General features: G+C 54.6%; 1 protein-coding gene across 1 annotated transcript in view; it reads right to left on the bottom strand.

Annotated features, from left to right (window-relative positions):
* NOS1 (nitric oxide synthase 1) overlaps positions 1 to 23,520 on the bottom strand; it is an 83,691-nt gene that overhangs the window by 28,238 nt on the left and 31,933 nt on the right. Inside the window, exons 5-16 of the mRNA XM_062182845.1 lie at positions 23,006 to 23,168; positions 21,585 to 21,676; positions 18,575 to 18,716; positions 15,631 to 15,770; positions 14,610 to 14,784; positions 10,013 to 10,114; positions 7,748 to 7,942; positions 7,258 to 7,343; positions 4,575 to 4,719; positions 3,552 to 3,656; positions 2,218 to 2,276; positions 1,226 to 1,327 (exon numbers count right to left, since the gene is read on the bottom strand). Coding sequence (XP_062038829.1) covers positions 1,226 to 1,327; positions 2,218 to 2,276; positions 3,552 to 3,656; positions 4,575 to 4,719; positions 7,258 to 7,343; positions 7,748 to 7,942; positions 10,013 to 10,114; positions 14,610 to 14,784; positions 15,631 to 15,770; positions 18,575 to 18,716; positions 21,585 to 21,676; positions 23,006 to 23,168 — 1,506 coding nt within the window. The remainder of the gene's footprint in view (positions 1 to 1,225; positions 1,328 to 2,217; positions 2,277 to 3,551; positions 3,657 to 4,574; positions 4,720 to 7,257; positions 7,344 to 7,747; positions 7,943 to 10,012; positions 10,115 to 14,609; positions 14,785 to 15,630; positions 15,771 to 18,574; positions 18,717 to 21,584; positions 21,677 to 23,005; positions 23,169 to 23,520) is intronic.

Consider the following 23,520-nt stretch of genomic DNA (forward strand, 5'->3'; position numbering starts at 1 on the left):
GCCACAGCACGCCAGCCGCGGTGGCCATTGGAGGGTGAACCAACGGCAAAGGAAGACCTTTCTCTTTGTCTCTCTCTCACTGTCCACTCTGCCTGTCAAAAAAAAAAAAAAAAAACAAAAAAAAAAAAAAACAAACAAACTTGGTTTCTCACTTGCACCAGCCACACTGTACTCAGTAGCCAAGTGTGGACAGCACGGATAAGCCACATTTAACATCACTGTAGAAAGCTCTACTGGGCTGTGCTGGGCTAGCCCCTTCAGCACTCCCCTCCCAGAGAACAGTCCCTTAGGTATTTCAGGGGCCGGTCGCAGTTCACATATCAAGTAAACATGAAAACTGCTGAGCCCTGACACACAAAAGAGATTACATTTTTATTACATTAGTCTGAAGGGCCAGAGAGCTGTCCCTGGGACTCAAACCTTGGCCTTGAGACCAAGAAGAAGGTAACCAGGCCTCTCAGTTGTCCTCTCAAACTGGTAAATTTTGAATCAGACAAGTCAAGAATAAGACAAAGCAAAAACAGCAACCAAAAAAATCCTAAGACAGAGCAGACGAGCAAAGACCCCCAAAATGCAGGCCCCCCAAATTAAAACCCAGACTCAAGACAAACCCCTCCCCCTCCCACACACAGTTGAGCGCAAAAGGAAAACGAAAAAGGAAAAAAACAACATTGTGCCTGTTGGCAGCAGGGTTTCCAAACTGGATGTTCTTCAAAGTTTTTGCTCCGGCATCAGGATAGTTCTAAATATATGGAAGTGTATTTGCTGCCCCAAAATAGTCTCACATTGAGTCACTTCTCCAAATAAGCGATGCAACGTATCGGGGGCGGCTGCGCCGTTCGTGTGGGAGGGACGGCTGATGGGTGTGGGGTAAAAATAACCACGTGCATTCGTATGAGCCCGGAGGTTTTTCCAAATGCCTTCCTCTTTGTTCTTATCTCTGGATCCTTGCAACAGCCCAGTCCCCAGTGGTGGGCAAGGCATAGAAACCTTCTCCCCACTTGGTAGATGGGAAAGACTGAGGCCCACGGAGGTCAAGCAACTTGATCAAGGCTGCTTAGCGGGTTAGTGGTGCTGCCTGGGTTAGAACTCTGGTCTCCTTGAGGTCTGGGTGTGGTCTAGGGTGCTCAGGCACTGGGCATGCGTGCTCACACGTGCATACATGTGCACACACAGAGACACGTGCATCCACACTGACACACACATGCCCACACGCACACTCTACCTGCGCTGGCTGTCACGGGCTGCAGCCAGACCGTGGACTTCAGTGTCACCATGGGGGAGGGAAGGCCCTTTACGGGGAAAGAAACGCAAGGGTTCCGGGTACCTAGAGGGGAGAGTGGATGGTACCCTATCTCTCCCTGGAGGAGGGGGGCGGGGGCCTCCTGGGAGGCCACCCAGGACAGGGCGGGGAGAGTGAGGACTCAGGTGTTGGAGTTGGCTTCCGGGACCTTCCGTCTCCTGGGCGGCAGATATGTGAGTCTGGCAACACGTGCTCCGTACAGAGAACGCCAGGAGTGAAGTTCTGCACAGCTCAGTCAGCTGCGGCGTTCGGTGCCCTCTGTAAGGCACCAGATCTGCCTGGCGCTGCAGGGGACACGGCGCTGGCGTCACCACAGGGAGGCTCTGTGAGCGCGCACCGGTCGTTCTGACCTCATGGCGAGGGCAAGGCAGTTTCAAGGGTATTCCTGATTATAGGAACCCAGCACTGTGCCTGATACAATTCCACCCAGAACACGTTCTGACCAAGGGTCCGCCCTCCGAGACACCTGCCCCATCTTTCCAACGCCCCCTCCACAGGAGCTGCAAGTCCCCAAGAGCTCCAGACAGGCAGCTTCTAGGGACACAGCTTGCTTGCACTGACTTTGGAGTGTGGGTTTCCCAGGGGGTGGGAGGGAGAAAGAGAACCGATATTTACACGGCGCTTTTAACATCTCCCAGGACTTCTCCTTCCAGATTTTTGCTTGGCCGTTACCCATCAGAAAGCGAAGGTAGGGATTCTAATCTCTAACTTGACAGAAAAAGGAATCTAGGTGCAAGGCTGTGACGTGAACCAAGGCATCAGCCTGGTGGCGCCCAGACACCCATCAGCTGAAATCAGTCACATGTGGACTTGAGGCCCCACCCACCACGTGGAATTCCAAGGAGACCTCCGAGTGAGCCCATTCTCAGCAGCCCCCAGGGGTGTCATGGGACCCTGGAGGGGCCACTACTTACTTCCTCTCCTCCTGCAGAGAGTTGGGGTGCCTCATTTCCATCAAAGCGCAGCCGAATTTCTGGAAGCCAAAACAGATGGGCACAATGTGAAGCCTGCATTGCTGAATGTGGACCAGGGCTGGGCATTGGGGGGCTGGGGTCGTGGGTGGTAAAAGAGGAGCTGATGGCTGGCGGGGGTGGGGGGTGATGCCAGGGACGCTCAGGGGCTTGGGCTAGACCGCAGAGCTCGGGCTGCAGGTGCAGCGAAGGGTCAGCTGACTGAAGGAATGCAGGCGTGGCTCCTCCACCTAAATGCACAACTGCCCTGGACGGCCTTCCTGTGACAAATACAGTGTCCCAGTGGGCATTTGGTACAGTGGTCAGGATGCTGGTGGAGAAGCCTGTACCCCAGATCAGAAAGCTTGGCTTTGAGTCCTGGCTTGGCTCCTGACTCCATCTTCCTGCTCCAGCGATGGCTCAAGTGTCCAGGTCTCTGCTGGCCACGTGGGAGACTCTTGATCGAGTTCCTGGCTTTAGCTCAGCCCAGCCCTAGCTGTTGTGGGTGTCTGGGGAGTGAGCCAGTGGATGGGTGTTCTCTGCCTCTCTGCCTCTCTCTCTCTCTCTCTCTCTCTCTCTCTCTCTTAGATTTACATATTTACTTGAAAGTCAGAGTTACACAGAGAGAGGAGAAGCAAAGAGAGAGAGAGAGAGAGAGAGAGAGAGAGAGAGAGAGAGAGAGAGGTCTTCCATCCGCTGGTTCACTCCCCAATTGGCTGCAACAGCCAGAACTGGGCAATCTTAAGCCAGGAGCCAGGGGCTTCCTCTGGGTCTCCCACGCGGGTGCAGGGGCCCAGGGACTTGGGTCATCTTCCATTGCTTTCCCAGGCCATAGAAGAGAGCTGGATCGGAAGAGGAGCAGCTGGGACACGAACTGGTGCCCATATGGGATACGGGCACTGCAGGCGGAGGCTTTACCCGCTATGCCTCAGCGCTGGCCCCCTGCTTCTCTCTCTTTCTCAAAATAAACAAAAATGTATTAAAGACATACTGTCGCGACTTCTGTCACGTGGAGCTGGGGACACGCAGCTCCTGATTGGGGGATCTATTCCAAACATGGAGTACACTTAGGTGACAATATTCTCATCAGGGTCGGACTAACCAGTGGATGCTAGCAGACTGAGGACTTGGGAATGTCCAATCTGTGCCTAAGTTGGACCCAAACTGAAGTCACTGGCTTTGAGACTTGGGGAGGGGTTTGTCACCCAACAGCAGGTGCAGAGGAAGGGCCTCAGCTGCACCCCTCTTTCTCCCTGCTGATGGAGCCACATGCTAGGATGGGTGGAAGCTCCTCTCACCTCTCCGTTCTCAGGGGGGTCTCCATTGCCAAAGGTGCTGGTCACCACCAGGACCAGAGTTTCGTGTTCCAGGTGCACAATGTCATATTCTTCCATGGACATCACCTGGGTGGGTGAGTGCACAGGCGTGGAGGAGGGGAGAGAGAGGAAGATGAGGAGGAGGAGGGAGAGGAGGTAGAAGAAAGTGAGTGGGAAAGAAGAGAGAAAGGGACAGGTGAGTCATGTCAAGGCATCTCCCTCGGGAGGAGCACCCTCAGTTCTTGGCTGCCACTGTTCCAATGGGCTCAAGCTAACACTTGTATTTGATAGCAGGAGGCCTTACCAGGGTCACTGTGGCCTGAAGGACCACACGCTGTTGGGGGCAGTGGTCCAGGGCTTGGCCGTTTGTTGGCAGATCTTGATTGAGGCCCCGGGGCTCTTTGGAACCCCCTGATCTTGGCTCATTCCTGAGCTCACTTAGGCTAGGAATGACCAGCCTGGACCTAGCTGGATGCCCCACCCCTAGCAGTACGGAAGACCCGAGACACCTGCTTCATGGAGAGATTGTTGCCCTGTGTCTTAGCACCCTTGAGCTACATTTCTCCAAGCGGAAAGGGTCTAGGGCAGCCCACTCTTCAGAAATGCTCCATGAAAGTAAATGATCCAGGGTCATTCATGTCTGAAAAACACACTCTGTTCTTTTTGCCTTTGGAGATTATAATACTTGCTCGTACCTAAAGGCTCTGAGAAGTCCTGCAGCAGCTAGGAAACCCACTGAACTGCAAGTAATGCACAGCTTCCCAAACGGACCTTACAATGGTTTCTCATAAAGCTGCAGTATTTTGCTCTAGAGACTGGGATTTCATCTTGGGGATGCACTCAGGGTTCATGGGCAGGGGGCATCACAGTCCCCCGAGAGCGAGGCAAACATTGCATGTGTGCTAATGGGCATCTTAAGGTGTGCTGTCATTCAATGTCAAGGCCAAATTCTTCCCTGTTGACTTCTCTCTCTCTTCTCTTACGCCCCGCCCCCTTTCTACCCACCTTGGCATCAAAGGCGTGCTTGAAGATCTCACACAGGGTTTTGGCATAGGCTTGCGATTTGCCCGTCTCAGTGGCATAGAGGATTGTCGCTTTGACCCTCTTGGCCATCGCCTGCCCCATCAGCTTGGCTGAGAACTTCACGGCTCTGGGGGGATAAGATAGAGAGGAAAAGATGGGAATTGGGCAAGGTCAAGAAGATGCCAAGTTGGAACCTTTGGGCAAGAACCACAACCTATGAAACAGCACGGGGGCAGGGGAGGGGGACCATGCGTTAGAATGGCTTGTCAGGAGCAGGTGTTTAGCTTCATGCTAAAGACGCTGGTTAAGACACTGTGTCTCACGTTGGAGGGCCAGGGTTCAAGTCCTATGTAGTGTTCCTGGTTCCAGCTTCCTGCGAATGCACACCCTGACAGGCAGCAGGGACGGCTCAAGCACTTGGGTCCCTGTCACTCACATGGAAGACCTGGATTGAGTTCCCTGCTCCCAGCTTCCGCCTGACCCAGCCCTGGCCACTGTATGCCTTTGGGGGGAGTAAACCAGGGGATGGGCGTGACCTCTCTATCCCTCTGCCTCTCAAATGTTAGATAAACACATAAAATTAACACAGTGTTTTGGTTAGTTGCATCAGTCCGTACTTTGATGGGTTTATCTTGGTCTCGAGCCCCTTGGCGTGCCAAGGATTGCCTTGAAATTTGCTCCCGCACCCATTCCCTTGTTCACTCACTCATCAGTACTTGTCCAGGCCTAACTATGTTCCCGGCACTGTTAGAGTAGCTGAGAAACACAGGGAACTTTTTCTTGGATGAGCAGCTGTCGGGTAGCTTATATTCTAGCGTGTGTGTGTGTGTGAGAGAGAGAAATAGACAGACAGAAGCGAATTCCCAATAAGTCAACAGATACTGAGTTAGAAGGGATATTGGGAGGTAGAGATCCACAAGGGTAGGGCAGGTCTGCTCTTTTGGGCACTGTACATCCAGGGTCTTGTGCAGAGCCTGGCACCTGTTGGCACTGAATAAAAATCTACCAAGAGAAGCAGTGGGTGTTCCAAGATGCTCGCCCTGAAGCCCTGGGGCAGGGGCTGAATGTCAAGCCAAGCCTCTTTCCAGCTAACCAGAGAAGCCCACAGCAAGGCTCCTTCCTTCACCTCTCGTGGGTTGGGGACGAGGAGGTGGCGTTGGACAGAGGCCAGAGGTTGGGAAACCCTGGGTTCAGCTCATGAGCGATTGCCCCTCCTCTCTCTAGGAATCTCAGCGCAGACAAATCGCTCCTTCTGCCCGACCTGGGGGTGACTGCCAGGAGAGTCACCACTTTACAAGCCACCCACGCTGCAGGAAGACACTAAGCTAAGGGGGAGAGGAATCAAAGGTGCCTGGAGGATTCCCTTGAAATGATCCGAGCATGAAAAGGCATCTATAATTAACTCCCATTGTCTCCACCCCAACTCAGTGCAGTGAATGCTTTCGATGTCTTTTTCTTTCTTCTCCCAGGGACTGAACAGAGACAAAGGTTCCCTCCCAGAGAGTACGCCAACTCTTCCTGTTGGAGAAGGCATGGCTGCTGCTGCGTGTTGGCTCGGCTGGCGGGGGGTGGGGGAGGGGAGATTCTGGCAGAGGGGATGCGAGTCTTGGAGGGAGGGAGAGAGATCCCATGGCCCCTTTCATGGAGCCAGGAGCTAGGTGTGAGCCCCTGGCGGGCCCACCAGTGTCTTGTGTCAAGGCCTCTGTTGTAGATGTCAAACAGAGAGAGTTCTAGACTCGAGGGGGGGCTGAAGAGCGGTGCTCAGGCCACACCAAGGTCTGTGCCACAAAGCCAGCTGCACAGGTCTCTGCTCCGGGCGCAGGGGCCTCTCTCTGGGCAGAAGGCTGACAGCCCCATTAAACAGCCTTAGCTGGACCCATGCCGCTGGGCAGCTGGCCAAGTATTCTTCAGAACAATCTCTCCTGGGCAGCCTTGGGCCATAACCCTACTTCCTCTCCTCTTTGCTCACTGATGACTTCTCCGTTTCATTCTTCGGCTTGGCTGTCTCTTCAGCTGCCCCGAAGGACCCGTATCGAGTCCACGTCTATCTCATGGCACCATGAGCCTGCCCCTGATGCACCTGCCACGGCTGTAATGTCGACTGTCTTTGTGTAATTCTTTGGCACACCAGTAGCTGTGAGCTTCCTGAGGGCAGGGGCCCTATTTCTCAGGCTTTGCTATGACATGTGTGGAGCTCAGCGCAGTGCCTGGCAGACAGAAGGCACTTGGCAGTCATTAGTCAGCAGAATGAATGGAGAACGGGGTGTGTGAAATCGGGACTGGAGCCAACATCACAGCTTCCCCGGCTCTGGGTTCAAGACTCCCTGTTGGCAGCTCAGAAACCACCATGGTACGAATATTTACACCATGGAAATTGGCCAATGCTACAAGCCAGGGCCTTAGCATCACCAATCAGCAGAGGATCTCACACTGCCTCCAGGACCTGCGGCATTTCTGGCACTAGGCAAAGGAAGTGAGGCTGAGAAGACGACGCGGTGGCAACATTCACCTCCCACACCCAGAGGCCACGAAGGCACAAAGGTGTTGGAGGAAACGGAGCCATCGTTCACCCGAGAAGCCAGCAGTCCCTTTGTCCGGGCTCTCGAGCTTGTGGACACCCCACCCATGGCACCCCACCCACCCATCCCCCTTGCCGTAGCCTCACTCTGCCAGTTTCTTGAAGCCGATGGCGCGCCGCTTCGTGGGGGTCCCATTGGTGCCTTTCCAGACGTGGGTGTTCCAAGGATCGGGCTGGGAAGAGAAAGAGCACTGTGGTCAGCACAGGGAGGGAATGTGGTCAGCGCAGGGAGGGAATGGCTCCTTTGGCTGAAGCTCAGGATGGCCCAAACCTCAGCCTCCACGGGATGGATTCGGCCAGGGGCAACCACAGCACAGGTGCCTTGCGCTCAGTGGCTACTCCTGCTTCTGTGCCCCCCTCCCACTCAGCCTCCAGTGCCTCTCCTATTCCCTACTCGTGGCCTCTGACTACTCATTTCTCGGGTGCTGGTCTTGTAGCTACGCCTGTGCTGTCCAATACGGCAGCCACTTGTCACGGGAGGCTCACGGGCCGGATGGAGATGCCCTCTTGAGTGTAACACCCACACGGGAAGGAAGCAGAAGGCTAAGCATGCAGAGGGGGCCGGAGGGGGCGGGACCTGGTATTCGAAGCAGGGGGTGAGCCGGTAGTTGAGCATCTCCTGGTGGAAGACAGGGGTGATACTGCCCGACATGGGGGGCACGATCCACACCCAGTCGGCGGGGCAGCCCCCCCGACAGCGGTACTCATTCTCCATGTGCTTAATGAAGGACTCAGTGGCAGAGTGGTGGTCCACGATGGTCACCTTGTCGCTCTGGGGGAGGAGAAGGGACGAGGGGTCAGGGAGGAAGAGCAGCCTTCCCCACGGAGGGGCCCCAAGATGGTCTTTGGAAAGCGAAGTGAAGCTTTGATTCTCTCCCGGGACAGCATCTCTATTTGGTGCTTTATCGCCTTTCCTGCCAATTCTTCTCCTCCCTCTCCCCCTCCCCTCCCCCTCCCCTCTCCTCCCCCCCCCCCAATAACTCTGCTTTGTTTTCCTTGTTTGTTTATTTAACATTATAATCACCTTCTCTTTATGCCAGTCAATACTGGCTCTCCCTTAAAACACAAATTTAGATGATCAAGGTGAGCTGACTAAAACAAGCAGAGCAGGCATCTAGCCTTGTGGTTGACACACCCACATCCTGCATGGGAGGGCCTGGGTTTGAATCCCGGCTCTGGCACCTGACTCAGCTTCCTGCTAATTGCAGACTCTGGGAGACGGGCGTGACGGCTCAAGTCATTGGCTCCCCGACACTGCTGAGAGACCTGGATTGTGGATCTGGCTTCTAGCTCCAGACCTGGCCGAAAATGGGCCGGTCCGGGCATTTGGGGAATAAACTAGCTGACGGGAACTCTGTCTCCCTCTCTCTGTCTCCCAGATCTATGAAAATCTTTAAAAAATACAGTAAATGCAGCGAATCGTGTCCAGGGCGTGCTGTGGTTGGCAGATGTGGATCTGCACATTGTCTCAGCAACATCTTCCCTCTCTACCCACAAACCTTTTTCCCATTCTTACACTTTAAAAAAATTAATTATTAATTTGAAAGGCAGAGTAACAGAGAAGGAGACCCACCCAGATCCTCCCTCTGCTGGTTCACTCTCCAAATGGCTGCAACAGCCAGGTCTAGGCCAGGCTGAAGCCGGGAGCCAAGAACCCCATCCAGGTTCCCCACCTGTGTGGCAGGGACCCAAGCCCTTGGGCCATCGGCTGCTGCCTACCCAGGTGCATTAGCAAGGGGCTCGGAGTAACTGGTGCTCTGGTACAGGCCCCCGGCATGGCAGGCAGCCGCTCAGCCCTCTGTGTCACAGCACCCATCCCGCTGCACTTTCCCTTTGTAATCACTTGTCTCCCTCGTATCCCTGACGTCGCTGGCTTCAGTTTCCCTCAAGCCACGCCCAAGCACATCCATGAGCCTGGAAACTCCACTGCCTCTGTGCCGGTAGCTGAGAGAGAGGGAGGCGTCCCATCCCCCACTTGGCTCTTCCCTGTGACATCTTCAGGGCAGTCACGCTCCCTGCACCGGGCATGGGGACCCATGGGCTATCCACAGTCTCACATAACCTGCGTGTGCCTTTCCTGGGCACCTGTGGTGTCCAGCTGCCCAGGCAGGAGGCCCGCAGGGGACAGAGCTGGGCTGCAGTCTAGAGAGTGGCCTCCATCTCTAGGTCCAGGAGAATCCTGATTTATGCCAGCACAATTGTTCTTTCTTTCTTCTACAGTAAAATATTTATTTGATTTGAAAGAGGGAGAGGCAGAGAAAAGGAAACAGATAATCCATTCACTGCTGGACCTCCAAATGGCTGCAACGGCTGGGGCCAGGAGCCAGGAACTTCCTCAGGGTCTCCCACGTGGGTGGCAGGGACCCCAGTGCTGGAGTCGTCACCTGCTGCCTCCCAGGGTGTGCATTCACAGGAAACTGGGGTTGGGAGCAGAGCCAGGTCCGGGACCCAGGAGCTCTGATCTGGGATGTGGGTTCGCCAAACAGTGGTTCTAACCAGCCGCACCCAGCATGGTGTTTAACAGCGCCCCCTTTCGCCCTCTGAAGGCAAGGCTTAGAAGATAACATTTCCAGCCGTCAACCACCAAGCAGCTGCCATCGGGGCTCTGCATGTTTCTGACAGTGACAGCGATTTTGTCACTGGCATGTGACTGGGTGCCTAGAACACAGGGGTGCCTGTCATCTCAATTCCGATGGCCCTCAAGCAACAAGCCCCACCCCCACCACCCATTCCTGCCCCCATCAGGCAGTCCCTCCCACACTGGACTCAGGACGGGGAGCAGCCCCTGCTGTGGGCAGACGCCCCCAGAGGCAGTTCCTGGGAGCCTCAGCCCTGGTGCTACCTGGAAGCTGTAGAGAACGGCAATGTTGATCTCCACCAGCGCCTGGTCCTTCCACAGGGAGGACGTCTTCCTCATGTCCAAGTTCATCTTCTTGGCCACTTCCTGAAAGGGGAGGGAAACACAGTGTGCTGGGGGCCTCTGGATTGCAGAGCAAAGCGGGGCATGGTGGGCATCATTCACCAGGTTCCTAACTAATCAACTCAGGTCACGGGTGGATTGACTTCCTCAAAATACTTTAAAAAATTGGCTTGAGAGGGAGGGGGAGGGAGAGGGAGAGGGAGAGGGAGAGGGAGAAAAAGAGAATGACTTTTCCCATCTGCTGGTTTATTCCACAAATGCCCATAACAGCCACTGCTGGGCCAGGCTGAAGCCCGAGCCCGGAATGCAATCTGAATCTCCCTAGTGGGTGGGGCAGGAACTCCTGAACTTGAGCTGTCACTGCTACCTCCCAGTGTCCACATTGGCAGGCAGACACAGCAGGACGTGAGGCTGCGGCTGGAACCCAGGCACGCTGATAGGCAGTGTGGGTACCTGAAGTGACATCCCAACCAAACGGCCTCCCGGCAAAAGAATTACTATTGTTTTTCTAAATCGAGACCCCACAGGCAGCAGGAAACTAGAGAGACTTGGCTGGCTTTTTACTTATTCAGCCTTCATTCGGGTGGAAGGGAGAGAGTTAACACTGGGATAAGTGGCAATCCCTGGGAATAGAAGACCGGGGAACTGGAGGGAGTGGATGACCCCAGCCAGAGTGGCCAGCTGCAAAGAAGGCGCACAGGGCGGGGCCTAAGTGATGAGAGGCAGCGGGGCGGCTGCGGCTGCGGGCAGAGAGAAGAGCCAGTGCAAAGGCCCTGTGCTAGAACCAGGTTTGTGCCGGCCGAGAGACAGCAAGAAGTGCCCTGTGTTCAGAGCGGGCAATTCAGGGGAGCTGGCGGGGGAGGCAGGCAACACCGGAGGGTGGAGGAGGCTGGGGGGATTTTACTCCAGGCATCCCTGGAGCTTTTTTTTTTTTTTTTTTTTTTTTTTTTTTTTTTTTTTTTACAGGCAGAGTGGATAGTGAGAGAGAGAGACAGAGAGAAAGGTCTTCCCTTTTGCCGTTGGTTCACCCTCCAATGGCCGCTGCGGCCAGGGCATCATGCTGATCCGAAGCCAGGAGCCAGGTGCTTCTCCTGGTCTCCCATGCGGGTGCAGGGCCCAAGGACTTGGGCCATCCTCCACTGCCTTCCAGGGCCATAGCAGAGAGCTGGCCTGGAAGAGGGGCAACTGGGATAGAATCCGGCGCCCCTACCGGGACTAGAACCCAGTGTGCCGGCGCTGCAAGGCGGAGGATTAGCCTGTTAAGCCACGGTGCCGGCCCCCTGGAGCATTTTTATTACTGAAGTCGTCTAGGTGTGACATCATCAGCTGTCAAAAGCTCCCCACCCATCCCACGCCGCCCCCAGAGTGGGTCTTACTTGGAATGCAGACTAGGGGTGCCCTGAGCTCAGGGAGGGGGGGACCCAGAGGACTCCATCTGGCAGATGGGCAGACTGAAGCCCAGAGAGAGGTGCCTGCACTTGCCCGAGGCCCACGGAGCCAGTAGGCTTTGCAGCTGGAGCCCAGGGAGCTGCCTGGCAGCCAGGGCTCGGGAATCGCTCCCCTACCAGCTGACACCTTTGGCCAAACACTTGGCCAAAACATCGCACGGCACTGATGATCCAGCGAACACAGATGCAGGCGCCGATGTCAGGACGGGGGAGGACCCTGTAGCAAATTCCTTAATTAAAGCCTTGCTTTTTTTACTTTCTCTGTCAATTCTAGTCACTGATGGCAGCCCGGGTCTCATTACGGGCCCCGAACGTAGCCACTTTTCAGGCTTGGGTAAGTGGCATCCTTGTCCCAGCTGTCAACCTTTATACACACAGGCGGCTGAGAGAGCACGGCTGGGGTGGGAGAGAGAGTCTCCGTCAAGTCACCCGCTGACTGCTCTGTGCCACTGAACTCTGAGTCGCGATCAGAAAGCGGACTTCTTAATTCGCTCTCCGAGGCTGCCGGGCCGGCTTCTGCGTGCGGTCTTTATTTGTGACACGTAGGCAGAAGCTGAGCAACGTGCCACTGCTTTACAGAAATCCACAGGAAACCTGAGTTCTCTTAGCAAAGAGGAAACTGTGTACAGCCCCTGACGCTGCTATTGTCATTTAGCTGCACGAGTTCAGTTAAAAGAATAGAAATTAATTGCAAGGGGAAAAAAAAAAACACACACGATTTTACAAATCCCAAAGCAGCTCTGGCCACAGCTATGCAAACAGGTGGAAATCTCTTTTCCTCTTCCCGCCAGAACCCAGATTGCTGGCCGCCCAGTGGAATCTTCTAGGACTTTTTGAAGAATGCTGATGTGCAGGCCCTACCCCAGGTCAGTGATGTCAGAATCTGGGGGAAGGGCTGGCGCTGTGGTGTAGTGGGTGGAGCCGGCACCGCACCCCATATAGGCACCAGTTCAAGAGCTGGCTGTTCCACTTTCAGTTGGTCTCTCTGCTCTGGCCTGGGAAAATACTAGCAAATGGCCCAAGTGCTTGGGCCCCTGCACCCACGTGGGTGAAGCTTCTGGCTCCTGGATTCAGATCAGCCCAGCTCTGGCCATTGTAGCCATTTGGGGAGTGAACCAGAGGATGGAAGCTTGCTCTCTCTTTCACTCTCTCTCTCTCTACCTCTGCCTCTCTATAACTCTGCCTTTCAAAAAATATATATAAATCTTTTTAAAAAAGAATCTGGGAGAGTAGGACCTGGGTACCCCAAACATCTCTGGGTAACTCCAAGGCACAGCAACACTGAGGATGTCACCATCTGCTTTCTTGGGGAGACACCAGTGGACCCGGTACGTGGCTGTGAGTTCTGATCTAGATTCAGCCTTATTTACCATATGAAGCAGGTCCAGCACTTAACTTCTGCTTCTTCTTTTTTTTTTTTTTTTAATTAATTTATTTGAAAGGCAGAGCTACGGAGAGAGAGGGAGAGACACAGAGAGAAAGAGATCTTCCATCTGTTGGTTCATGCCCCAAATGGCTGCAACAGTCAGAGCTGGGTCAGGTTGAAGCCAGGAGCCAGGCGCTCCATCTGGGTCTCCCATGTGGGTGGCAGGGGCCCAAGCACTTGGGTCACCTTCCGCTGCTTTTCCAGGCACATTAGCAGGGAGCTGGATTGGGAGCAGAGTAGCGGGGACCCGAACCAGCGTGGCAGGCGGTGGCTTAACCTGCTACGCCACAATGCCAGCCCCTTCTCTGTCCAGGCCCTTAGAAGCAAGGCTGACAGCAGCAGGCTGCGGGGTGCCTAGGAGGACAGAGCAATGCTGATGGACACTCCATCCGTCCGGGGCTGTTTAGTAGCTAAGGATGACTCCGCCCTGGAGGGGATCAGACCCTCCCCCAGCCCCACCGGCCACCCAAGGAGAAAAGCCAGAGGGGCTCTCCTGTGTGACCTTGAATTTGTCACTTTCTCTCCCTGAAAGACTTCAGTTTCTTCATTTGCAAAGGGGGGGGGGGTTACCGTTCCTCAGGGTTACGGTAAGGGTTACGTGAGAACCCAGTGGCCCTCTGCACCCCAACCACTGCTACACGAGTGAGGTGGAAGAATCTGAGACATTATCATGAATGAAGACCACCCCCAGAAAATGCACACCGCAGGGGCTGGAGCTGTGGTGCAGTGGGCTAAGCCGGTGCCTCTGATGTTGGCATCCCATGTCAGAGTGCTAGCTGCGGTCCTGGCTGCTCCACTCTGATCCTGATGCATGGGGGAAGGCAGCAGATGTACTGGGTCCCTGCCCCCTGGGAGGGAGACCTGGATGGAGTTCCAGGCTCCTGGCTTTGGCCTGGTCCAGCCCCAGCTGTTGTAATGCAGTAAACCAGTGCATGGAAGATTTCTCTCTCTGTGTCACTCTGCCTGTCAAGTAAATAAATAGATCCTAAAAAAAAAAAAAATGCACACTCGCATGATACCATCTACATCCACTTCTATAACTGTGATTCCCCTACCTGTAGATTCAACCAATCACAGAACAGAAATATTCGCAAAAGTACTGCATCCCTGCTGAATACATCCCGACGACTTATCCTGTCCTTATTCCCCAACCAACACAACGTAACAACTATTAGCACTGGCACTGGGTCAGGCGTTGTAAGTCACCGCGAGATGATTCCGAGTTATGAGGGGACTTCAGAAAGTTTGTGGGAAAATAGAATTAAAACATAAGCTTATTGTGCTGCAAAAAACTGGAAACCATGTATAGTTATATATATATATACTATGTTGTTTTCATAAACTAGAGACTCCAGGTATGGGAGGATGTGTGCAGGTTCAATGCCAATACTATGCCCCAAGGGACCTGAGCATCTGTGGACACCAGGAACGTCCGAGTTTGCATGCAAGGTGTGTTGACAGGGTGAGCACAGGTGTGTGCTGTGTGTCTTGCTACAGACATGGGTGTCTAAGGAGCTTCCAGAAGCTTCCCCAGGACTGTGGTTCTGTTCGAAGCCCTTCCAGTCCCCGAGCTCTGAAGCTTGCGACTACTGAGCCGTGCCCTCTGCGGTGTGCTTCCCCTGCGGGGACCGGGGAGGCGCCTTACCTCCAGGATGTTGTAGCGGGAGTTGTCGCAGTAGTCGCGGACGCCGATCTCCGTGCCCATGTACCAGCCGCTGAAGGGACAGGCGCTGAACTCCAGGCCGCCAATCTCCAGGAGCATGTTGGACACAGCCGGGAGGCCGTACCACTTCAGTCCCAGGTCCTTGAACCACTCGAACCTGAGGGGTGCAACACAGCCCGGCTCACCACGGGGCAGGTGTCTCCTGGGCAGACACGGGGGCGAGACCTTCTTGGTCAGGGGACTTGGGGACTGACGGGACTATGTCAGAACCTGATTCCTAGGCCCTGTCTGCAGATCTCATTATGACTGAGCTTTTAAAGGAGTCCCTGAGTCGAGGGCCTCCCTTGCATTTCCCTGCATTGCTGGCTGCAGCCGGTGCAGTGCCTTCCCACCTACAGATTCCTTTAGAACTTGACCCCGCCCTGCCCTGAGGAGTTTTAAATGAACATCAATGGGTCTGAGTGATGGTGAAGGGGATAAAGTTGCTGCCTGCAGTGCCCAGTCCCGGCTGCTCCTCTTCCAATCCAGCTCTCTGCTATGGCTTGGAAAAGCAGTAGGAGATGGCCCAAGTGCTTGGGTCCCTGCACCCATGTGGGAGACCAGGAAGAAGCTCCTGGCTCCTGGCTTCGGATCAGCTCAGCTCTGGCTGTTGAGGCCACTTGGAGAGTGAACCAAAGGATGGAAGACCTCTCTCTCTCTCTCTGCCTCTCTATAACTTAGATGCTTCATGTTTGTAGCCCCGAGGGCTGGATCAGGGCAGGTTCTTAGTGACTGCTCGGCAGTGGCGAGAGGGAGGGTCTGACTCAGCACATGGGGACCCCAGGCTGCTCAGGGGGTCTCAGTGATTCTCATGAGAGACCACTGGGGCCCGAGCCACTGAGGACAGGAGCCGGAGCCCCCTTCAGCTCTGTCTGGGCTGGACAGAGAGCCGGGAGGTGTGGGGATGGACAGGGAGGGGCACTGGCACCCCCACCCCACTCACGCCCGTCGGCCCCTCTCTTACTTGGGGTGCCTGATGGGCACTTCCAGCACCAGTTCCGGCGGGATCTGGAAGAGCTCAGGGTCATTGCCGTTGGCTTGGAGCAGCAGCGGCAGGACATCGAAGCGGCTCCTCGGGGGCTTCCAGCCCTGCTGTATGCAGATCTGCAACACAGCAAGGGTCGCCCCATCGAGCCTAGGCCCTCCGAGTGCCCGGCCACGTGGGCGCGGCGGCGGCAGACAGCCAAACGCAGGCCCCCAGTGGTCACTCCTGTACGAGGCTCTCCCGGACCTCGCCGTGTAACCACGCAAACCCCGGTGGGCTCCAGGTCAAGCGAGCGCTCCTGCGTTCTCAGGGCCCGGGCGCTCCCACGCAGCGGAATCTGGCTGCTGCGCATGTGCGGTCTGCTCGCTCCCACAGCGCGGCGCAGGTTGCGGGGTACCAAGCGTGCCCACAGCATTTCTCTGCGTGAAACGCATTCGCGAGAGCAGCTGCTCAACGGGGTGAAACGCAAGCTGCTTAAGCAATGACAGTTTTCTAGTGGCGACGGTCACAGAAAACCAGCAAGTAAAGCCAATTTTAATAACGGACTCAAATGATATATTTACAACTCAACAATATGCTTTATACTGATGCTAAATCATGAATAATGTGTTAAAGTACTGCTAACAATATATTCTGATGAAATATAGGACATAAAATTAAATATGCAAATACTTACTATCCAATAAACATATCAAAAAGATAATTTGATACACTAAACATTGATATCAATTAATTTTGATAGATTGATAAATCATTAATATGAATATATTTAAGGCTAAGATTAAATCTATACTGCTTTACTAATCCAATAAATCCATTAATTTATTAATAAGTATGGTAAATGGTTAGGTACCACTTAACAACATTTTGTTCAATGATAGACTGTATATACAATGGCAGTCCCATAAAATCATGTCACCTGTTGATAGCGCAGCCATCTTAGCCTGGGTAAATGCACAGTATTACGCTTGCATGATGACAGTATCACCTAACGACACATTTCTCAGAACATGTTCCGGTCATTAGGGGATGCGTACACATCATCATTTCAACAGGTAATCAATATCACAGTTATCAATGAGAGTTTTCCCACGAGTTTTCTCATGCTCCATCTTAAGAGACCTGGGGGCTGGCATTGTGGTATAGAGGGTAAAGCCACTGCCTGCAACGCGGGCATCCCATGTGAGCATTCGAGTCCCAGCTGCTCCACTTCCTGTCCAGCTCCCTGCAAATGCGTGCCTGGGAAAGCAGGGGAAGATGGCCCAAGTGCTTGGGCCCCTGCACCCATGTGAGAGATCTGGAAGAAGTTCCAGGCTCCTGGCTACGGATTGGCCCAGCTCTGGCCATTGCAGCCATTTGGGGAGTGAACCACCAGGTGGAAGATCTCTCTCTGTCTCTGTCTCTCCCGGTCTGTAACTTTGCCTTTCAAACAGATAAATCAATCTGTAAGCGATCTGGTGTGTATATTTCATTTCTGACTCATCTCTGTTTGGACAAGCCACAGCGGAAGTTGTTCAAAGCCGCGTGCCGCCAGTGGCTGCCCCTTGGGCCGTGCTGGGTTGAGGGTATCTGATGGCGTAATTCTGCGGTCAGGTTTGGGGTGGTTACTGAGGCTGTGCTGAGGGGACGCATGCTGTCTGCAGACAGAACGGGCAGAGAGGCTGCGGCGTTCAGGACTCGGTATCCACGAGACAAGGTCGGCCAAGTACAGAGTTAGCGCTCAGCCAAGTGGAGCAGGGAATCTGGCGGAGGCTGGAACTGCACAGGTGCTGACTCCTGGTCGCCCTGGTTACAGCCCCCCTCCTCATGACAATGCTATTTTAATAAGAGAAGCCATAGGCAAATGAAGCCAGCAGCCACGAGGGGGTGGGGCAACTCTTAGCCTTGCCAGCTCCGTCTTGGAGATGGGGTTCAAGGAAAGAACAAAGACACAGTCCCCGGGGGCTGGGCTGGGTGACAAACAAGAGGTAGTGACAATGCAAACACGCTACCATGTCTTACCTGTACTGCCTGTCCACACGGCCACCTGGAAGGAAGCTGGATTGGGGGTGGGGGGAGTGCTCACTCTCCTGGAGGCTTTTTGAATTGACTTGGGCCACCAGCAATGGTGGTGGTGCTTGGTGCCATGGGAACTCAAAGAATGGTTGGGTGGCTGAATCATTGTAGAAATAAGGGGACGAACGCAGGATACGCGCCTGACATAGGGCTCAACTCAGAAAGGATGCCAGCATGCCAGACCCGGCTCCCACATATCAGCTCCTTTCCTTTTGGTGGGAGGCAGGAGATTTAAGCTGCAGTTCTAGCTTTTCCTTTACTCACTTGGCCTCAATGAGACTCAGTCTATCCGTCTGTGAAATAGGACAATAGTTCCCATCAAAATGGTTGTGTGAGGTCACGAGAGGAAAATGACCAAATGCCCAGCTGTATAGATTCCAGAAAGACAAGGGAGGTGGCAACCAAATGGGACAGGGGGTCTGGAGGAGGACAAATAGAATGCCACCAGCTGCTCTCGCTTGGATGGAAACACTGAACAGGAAGCGTACGTGCATAAAGACCATTGGGGACGGCAGGCGTTTGGTGCAAAGGTTGGGACACCACTTGGGATGCCCGCATCCTATATCAGAGTGCCTGGGTTCAAGTGCTGGCATTGCTTCCAATTCCAGCTTCCTGCTAATGCACACCATGGGAGGCAGCAGGTGATGGTTCAAATGTTTGAGTCCCTGCCACCCATGGGGGAGACCCAGGAGTTCCCAACCTTGCGTTACTCCAGCTAGCGTGGGCATGTGGGCAGTCAACCAGCAGGTGAGAGGTCTCTGTCTGTCTCTGTCCCTCTGCCTTTCAAATAAATAAAAACCAATAAACTGAGATTCCAAAAGGCTTCTTGAGGCCCTGAGAGCCCAGGTGGGGGCACGCACGCTCATACCTCTGTGAACTGCACGTTGGCTGGGTCCCCCAGCGTGGAGCCATCGGGCTGCTTGTAGCCGGCATAGCGGATGAGCTGAGAGTTCCAGACACGGAAGTCATGCTTGCCATCAGTCCTCTGGGGAAATATGGTGATGGCCGACCTGTGGGGGACAGGGGAGGACGCCTGGCATCAGGGCAGACTCTGCACACTGTGACATGCTGGACATGGTGACGCCCAGGCAGACACCTGCTGGAGGCTGGGGGTGGCTTATTCCCGTGCAGGCTCCCCTGGGCCACTGGGACACCTGTTGGAGGGGAGGATCGTGGCTTCTTCTTCCACTGTCTGCAGAGGCCCCGTGCCAGCTTGCTGTAAGCAAAAGTGCTTCTGCAGCTGGAGATTTTTAAACAACATTGACTTGAGCCAGTCTTCCAGAAAGTTCTTTTGCTGCAGCTCATCTCTAGGGACAATCGGACCCTGGCCCCTTTTAGGATGCATGGTCGATTCCTAGTTCCAGCCTTTCTTCCACCACCATCATCCTTCTCCCCAAGTCTGTCCACCCTACACCCTTGTAAATCATATACAGCCTCAGGATGAAGAAGAAATCAACCTGCCCACATACTCCTGTTTATTTAGTGAGGACAAAACTGCGGGTCACCAGCCACGGCCCTTACCTGCCTACCTAGGCGACCGTGGAGCCTGCATTCTGTTGCTAAACTGTAGAAGCTGTGCAGCTCAAGGCTCCTTTGTTAGAAGGCAGATGAGCAATCGTGAGGGCAGTGCGGGCGACACCCGAGCACCAAGTCGAGCCTTTCTCCGTGGCATCAGCAGAATCCCAAGTGGAATCTTTTGCTCGCACGTGGTTCCGTGGTACAGCGTGCCAGGAGTTCTGGCTGCCTGCACGCCCCTGTCCCATCAGGGCACTGAATTCCACTGTCCTGGTTGCTTCTTGGGTCAACTCAGGGGGTCACGTGTCAGGGCTAACCGTTGGTCCCAGATCTGCTCCCAAGAGAGCTTGCCCCTAGAACTTGGCCCCTGCTGGTCCCACTGCCCAGCTCCCTCTCTCTGCTGTCAGAAGCCCAACTTCAAGGCCAAAGTCAAAGGCCCTGCTTACAGGTAACACCCCCTGTCTTGCCAAGGTCACTGGACCTTCTTTCTGAGAACGTTTTTATGCAAGAGAATACAAGAGCATTTCAAGCTGCAGGTGTGTGTGTCTGGGGGGGGGGGTCACACCTAGGGGTAAGTTGAGAGTCATGTGCTCTTATGAATCCCAGCCCCCCCGGTGTCTCAGTGCCGTCCTGGAGATACACACGAGTGGGCCACCTGTTGCCGTGTCTCTGCAGGAGCGCCAGCGAAGGCACGATTGTGTGTGTGGTACACATAGCTACAGCATGCTGAGAAAGGCCAGGTCACACAGCAGGTGTAGGAGGTGCTTTCTCTCTGTGAGTGCGAGGGCCTCAGTGGAATCTCACAGCAGGGCCGGTGGGATGCCCGGCCCTTTACCTCCTCCTCTGCCCCTCTTCTTCAACCCTTTCCTCTCCGTTATGGTGTGAAAACGGCTTGTCCCCCCCAAACTCCTCCGGGATGCTCGTGCCCCAAGCCGTATGCTAATAGCATTAAGGGGGAGGAAACGTAACCCAATTATGGCATTAGGGTAGGGTTCCCATGATTAAATCCTGGTGGCTTTACAAGCAGGACAGACACATAGATCCTGACAGAGGCCCACGCTCTGTGTCCTGCCGTGCGGTGCTCCACGTCACCTGGCAACTCTGCCAGCAAGATGCGGCCCCTACAGCTTCACCTCCAGGCCTGCAAGCCAAAACCAACCTCTGTTCTTGACAAAGGAGCCTGCCTCGGGTATTTCATCATAGTAACAACGACAACAGAATGGACTAACACCCCCTCTTCCGTATCAATTATCCCAATACATGGTCTCTATTCTTGGATGACTCTCATTGTTTTCAGACAGGGGACTTAAACTTAAAAAATTCAGCTGCAAATTTTCTTTACAAGCTCTGCTTCCACAGATAATTTTAAAAAGTAGAGGTGCATTGCTGGGTCTGGGGCGACCCTCCCTCACCACCATCACAACACCATTTGAAAACCACCAGACTGGCTCATAAACTCTTGGAGGCTCCACGCCTGGTTCCTCCATGAATGGTCAAGATGTGAAGAGGGAGGGTTCTTGGATATCCTCCGAGGGGCGAGGCTGCCTGGGAGAGAGACCTGCACACTAATTTGCCACACAGGTACAGGCTCAGATTCTAAGCTCTCTTCCTACCAGTGGGCTCAGACCCTTGGCAGACACGATGGATTTCTCTTTCAAAGAAGAGACACATCCAAGAACATCAGTGCTTAATGCAAATAAGCCACTTCTGGATAAGCTCCGTGTAGCCACGCAGGCTGGTAAGCCAGCCTGGCAGCATCTCCAGGGTGGGGCCAGGCTGATCTTTAGCATCTGGGGACAGATGTAGGTGCCGCCAAGATGGAGTGGGATCAGCAAGTGCAGCCAGCTGCCTGTGGGCCCCCGCGGCGCCTCTCCTGGCTGAGGCTTGCTGTGATGGCGCCACCCCTACGGTGCCCGCCTGCTCCTGCAGTTTGGTTTTCGTCCTGGTGCAACAGGCATCCGCGGTGTGGCTAGCAGCCGTGGGGCACGAAGGCAGGATGCCCAGGCAGCAGGAGGAGATGGTGCCTGTTTTACGAGGGGTGGAATCGGAAGTGGGTCTGCCCACAGAGCAGGAGGCGGGGGAAGTCGTGGCTGGCAATGGGATGTTCCTATTCCTGGGAACCTGAAACACTCCTGCCTGCCTTTTCCCTGGGTGATGTCGAGCATGGTGTGTGTTGCTATCATTTTACAAACTGTACAAGCATCTGCTTGTCCCAGAGGCAATGCACTGGACAGCTCTCCCAGCGTGGCCCAGCTCCCCATAAGCCCTGCCCGGTGAGCCAGCCCAGGGCCCAGGATCCCTGCAGCGGGGACCTGAGGCTCTCCTGGCCACCCCCACCCCGGCGTCCAGCAGGGGGCGCTCACCTGAGGTTCCCTTTGTTGGTGGCATACTTGATGTGGTTGCAGATGTAGTTGAACATGCCGTGAGCCGTGGTGCAGTCGCGGGCATCAAACACCTGCAGGAGGCCCACAGTGAATCTGGCTGCCCCTGAGGCCCCGCCCCCGAGGCTCCAGGCACCCATGGTCTTCACTCGTTAGGAGGAAGGCAGGGGCTGCCCTAGATGCTGCCCTAGGGGAGCGGTGAGCATGGCAGGACTTGGTCCCAGGCTGGGTTTTCTATGTTAATAACCTAGGTTACTCAGAGCAGGCAAACACCCCTAACTGTGGGAGAGCGATGGTGAGTAACAGAGGGAGATTGAATGAGCTGGTTCCTCTTCCTCTTACGAGATCAAACCGACGCCCTATGATCTTGATAACTAATCTACTTCCAGCTCTCAGTGACTCCCTAGAATAAAGTCACACGAGGTGACACAGAAATGGGTACCTTCAGGGAGGAGGCAGACAGCAGCGACAAGAGTGGGTGTAACACAAATGGGAGCGGTGAGGTTTACGGTACAATGGGGAGCGTAAACCCTACCAGGAAACTGACAAGTCATTAAAGGTAAAAAATCCACTGTGCTGGCTAACTAAGGCCTGACTATCACCCATTGTGGCCTTGATCTGAGAATCTGGGATCCAACAAATGCCGTGATGGGCATCAGGGAGTCTTGCTAGGAGTTGGTCTCTCTCTTTTTAAAAAAATTTACTTGAGGGGGCTGGCGCTGTGGCGCAGCAGGTTAACGCCCTGGCCTGAAGCGCTGGCATCCCATATGGGTGCTGCTCCTCTTCCCATCCAGCTCTCTGCTATGGCCTGGGAAAGCAGTGGAAGATGGCCCAAGTGCTTGGGCCCCTGCACCTGTGTGGGAGAGCCAGAAGAAGTTCCTGGCTCCTGGCTTCGGATCAGCGCAGCTCTGGCCGTTGCGGCCAATTGGGGAGTGAACCATCAGATGGAAGATCTCTCTCTCTCTCTCTCATTCTCTCTCTGCCTCTCCTCTCTCTGTGTAACTCTGCCTTTCAAATAAATAAATAAATCTTTTAAAAAAATTTACTCCAGGGTCAGAGAGCAAGAGAGAGAGAGTGCTCCCATCTACCGGTCCACTCCCCAGATGCTCACAATGGCCCCAGGCTGGGGCCAAAGCCAGCAGTCAGGAGCACAGTCCAGGCCTCCCACATGAGTGGCAGGAACCCAGAGATCAGAGCCAGCACTGCCTGGCAAGAGCTGCATCAGCAGGGAGCTGGGGTCAGGAGCTGGAACCAGGGGTAGGGAACCCAGGCGCTCTGATGTGGGACACGGGCTTCCCAGCTGCCTTTGCCAGTAGGCCAAATGCCTGCCCTAAGGGCTGACCCTCTTAAAGCTCCACCCCTCACCAAAGGGCCCTTGGAGGCCTTCGGGCCTCACCACCTACCTGCAGCTTGGACCACTGGATCCTGCCGACGCAGCGGGAGGCGTTCCGCCAGGCATGCTTGGCCCCGTAGATGAGCTCCGTGTCCTTGAGCTGGTAGGTGCTGGTGCTTTCGATCTCCTTATTCACCTCCTCCAGTCTCTCCATGTGGGCTTTGGAGCCAAATCTGAGTGAGGAGGGGAGGGTCATGGACAGGCAGCCAGCATTCTCTCTTCCGAGTCAGAAGCTGGCGGCGGGCTCAGCTACTGCGGGAGGCCAGGGGCCACACAGAGTCCTGAGCTGGTTTCTGCACACGAGAGTTTGAGCTGAAGCTGCAGACTCACATGTCCACCATGCCTCTAGCAGTATGTGGTGGACCACGCTGGCTGGGTGGGGACTGTGGCTCAGAAGAAACACAGCTAATTGGATGTCGCCGGATAGGAAGGGGGCCCCGAGGCTCCCAGATCCTCTCGCAAGAGCAACTGGAGATCTGACTTTTCATGGGAATGCTTCTAACTTCTAAATGTTGGCAGCAAATT

Source organism: Lepus europaeus, chromosome 23 (genome assembly GCF_033115175.1).
Source record: "Lepus europaeus isolate LE1 chromosome 23, mLepTim1.pri, whole genome shotgun sequence".
Lineage (NCBI taxonomy): Eukaryota > Metazoa > Chordata > Mammalia > Lagomorpha > Leporidae > Lepus > Lepus europaeus.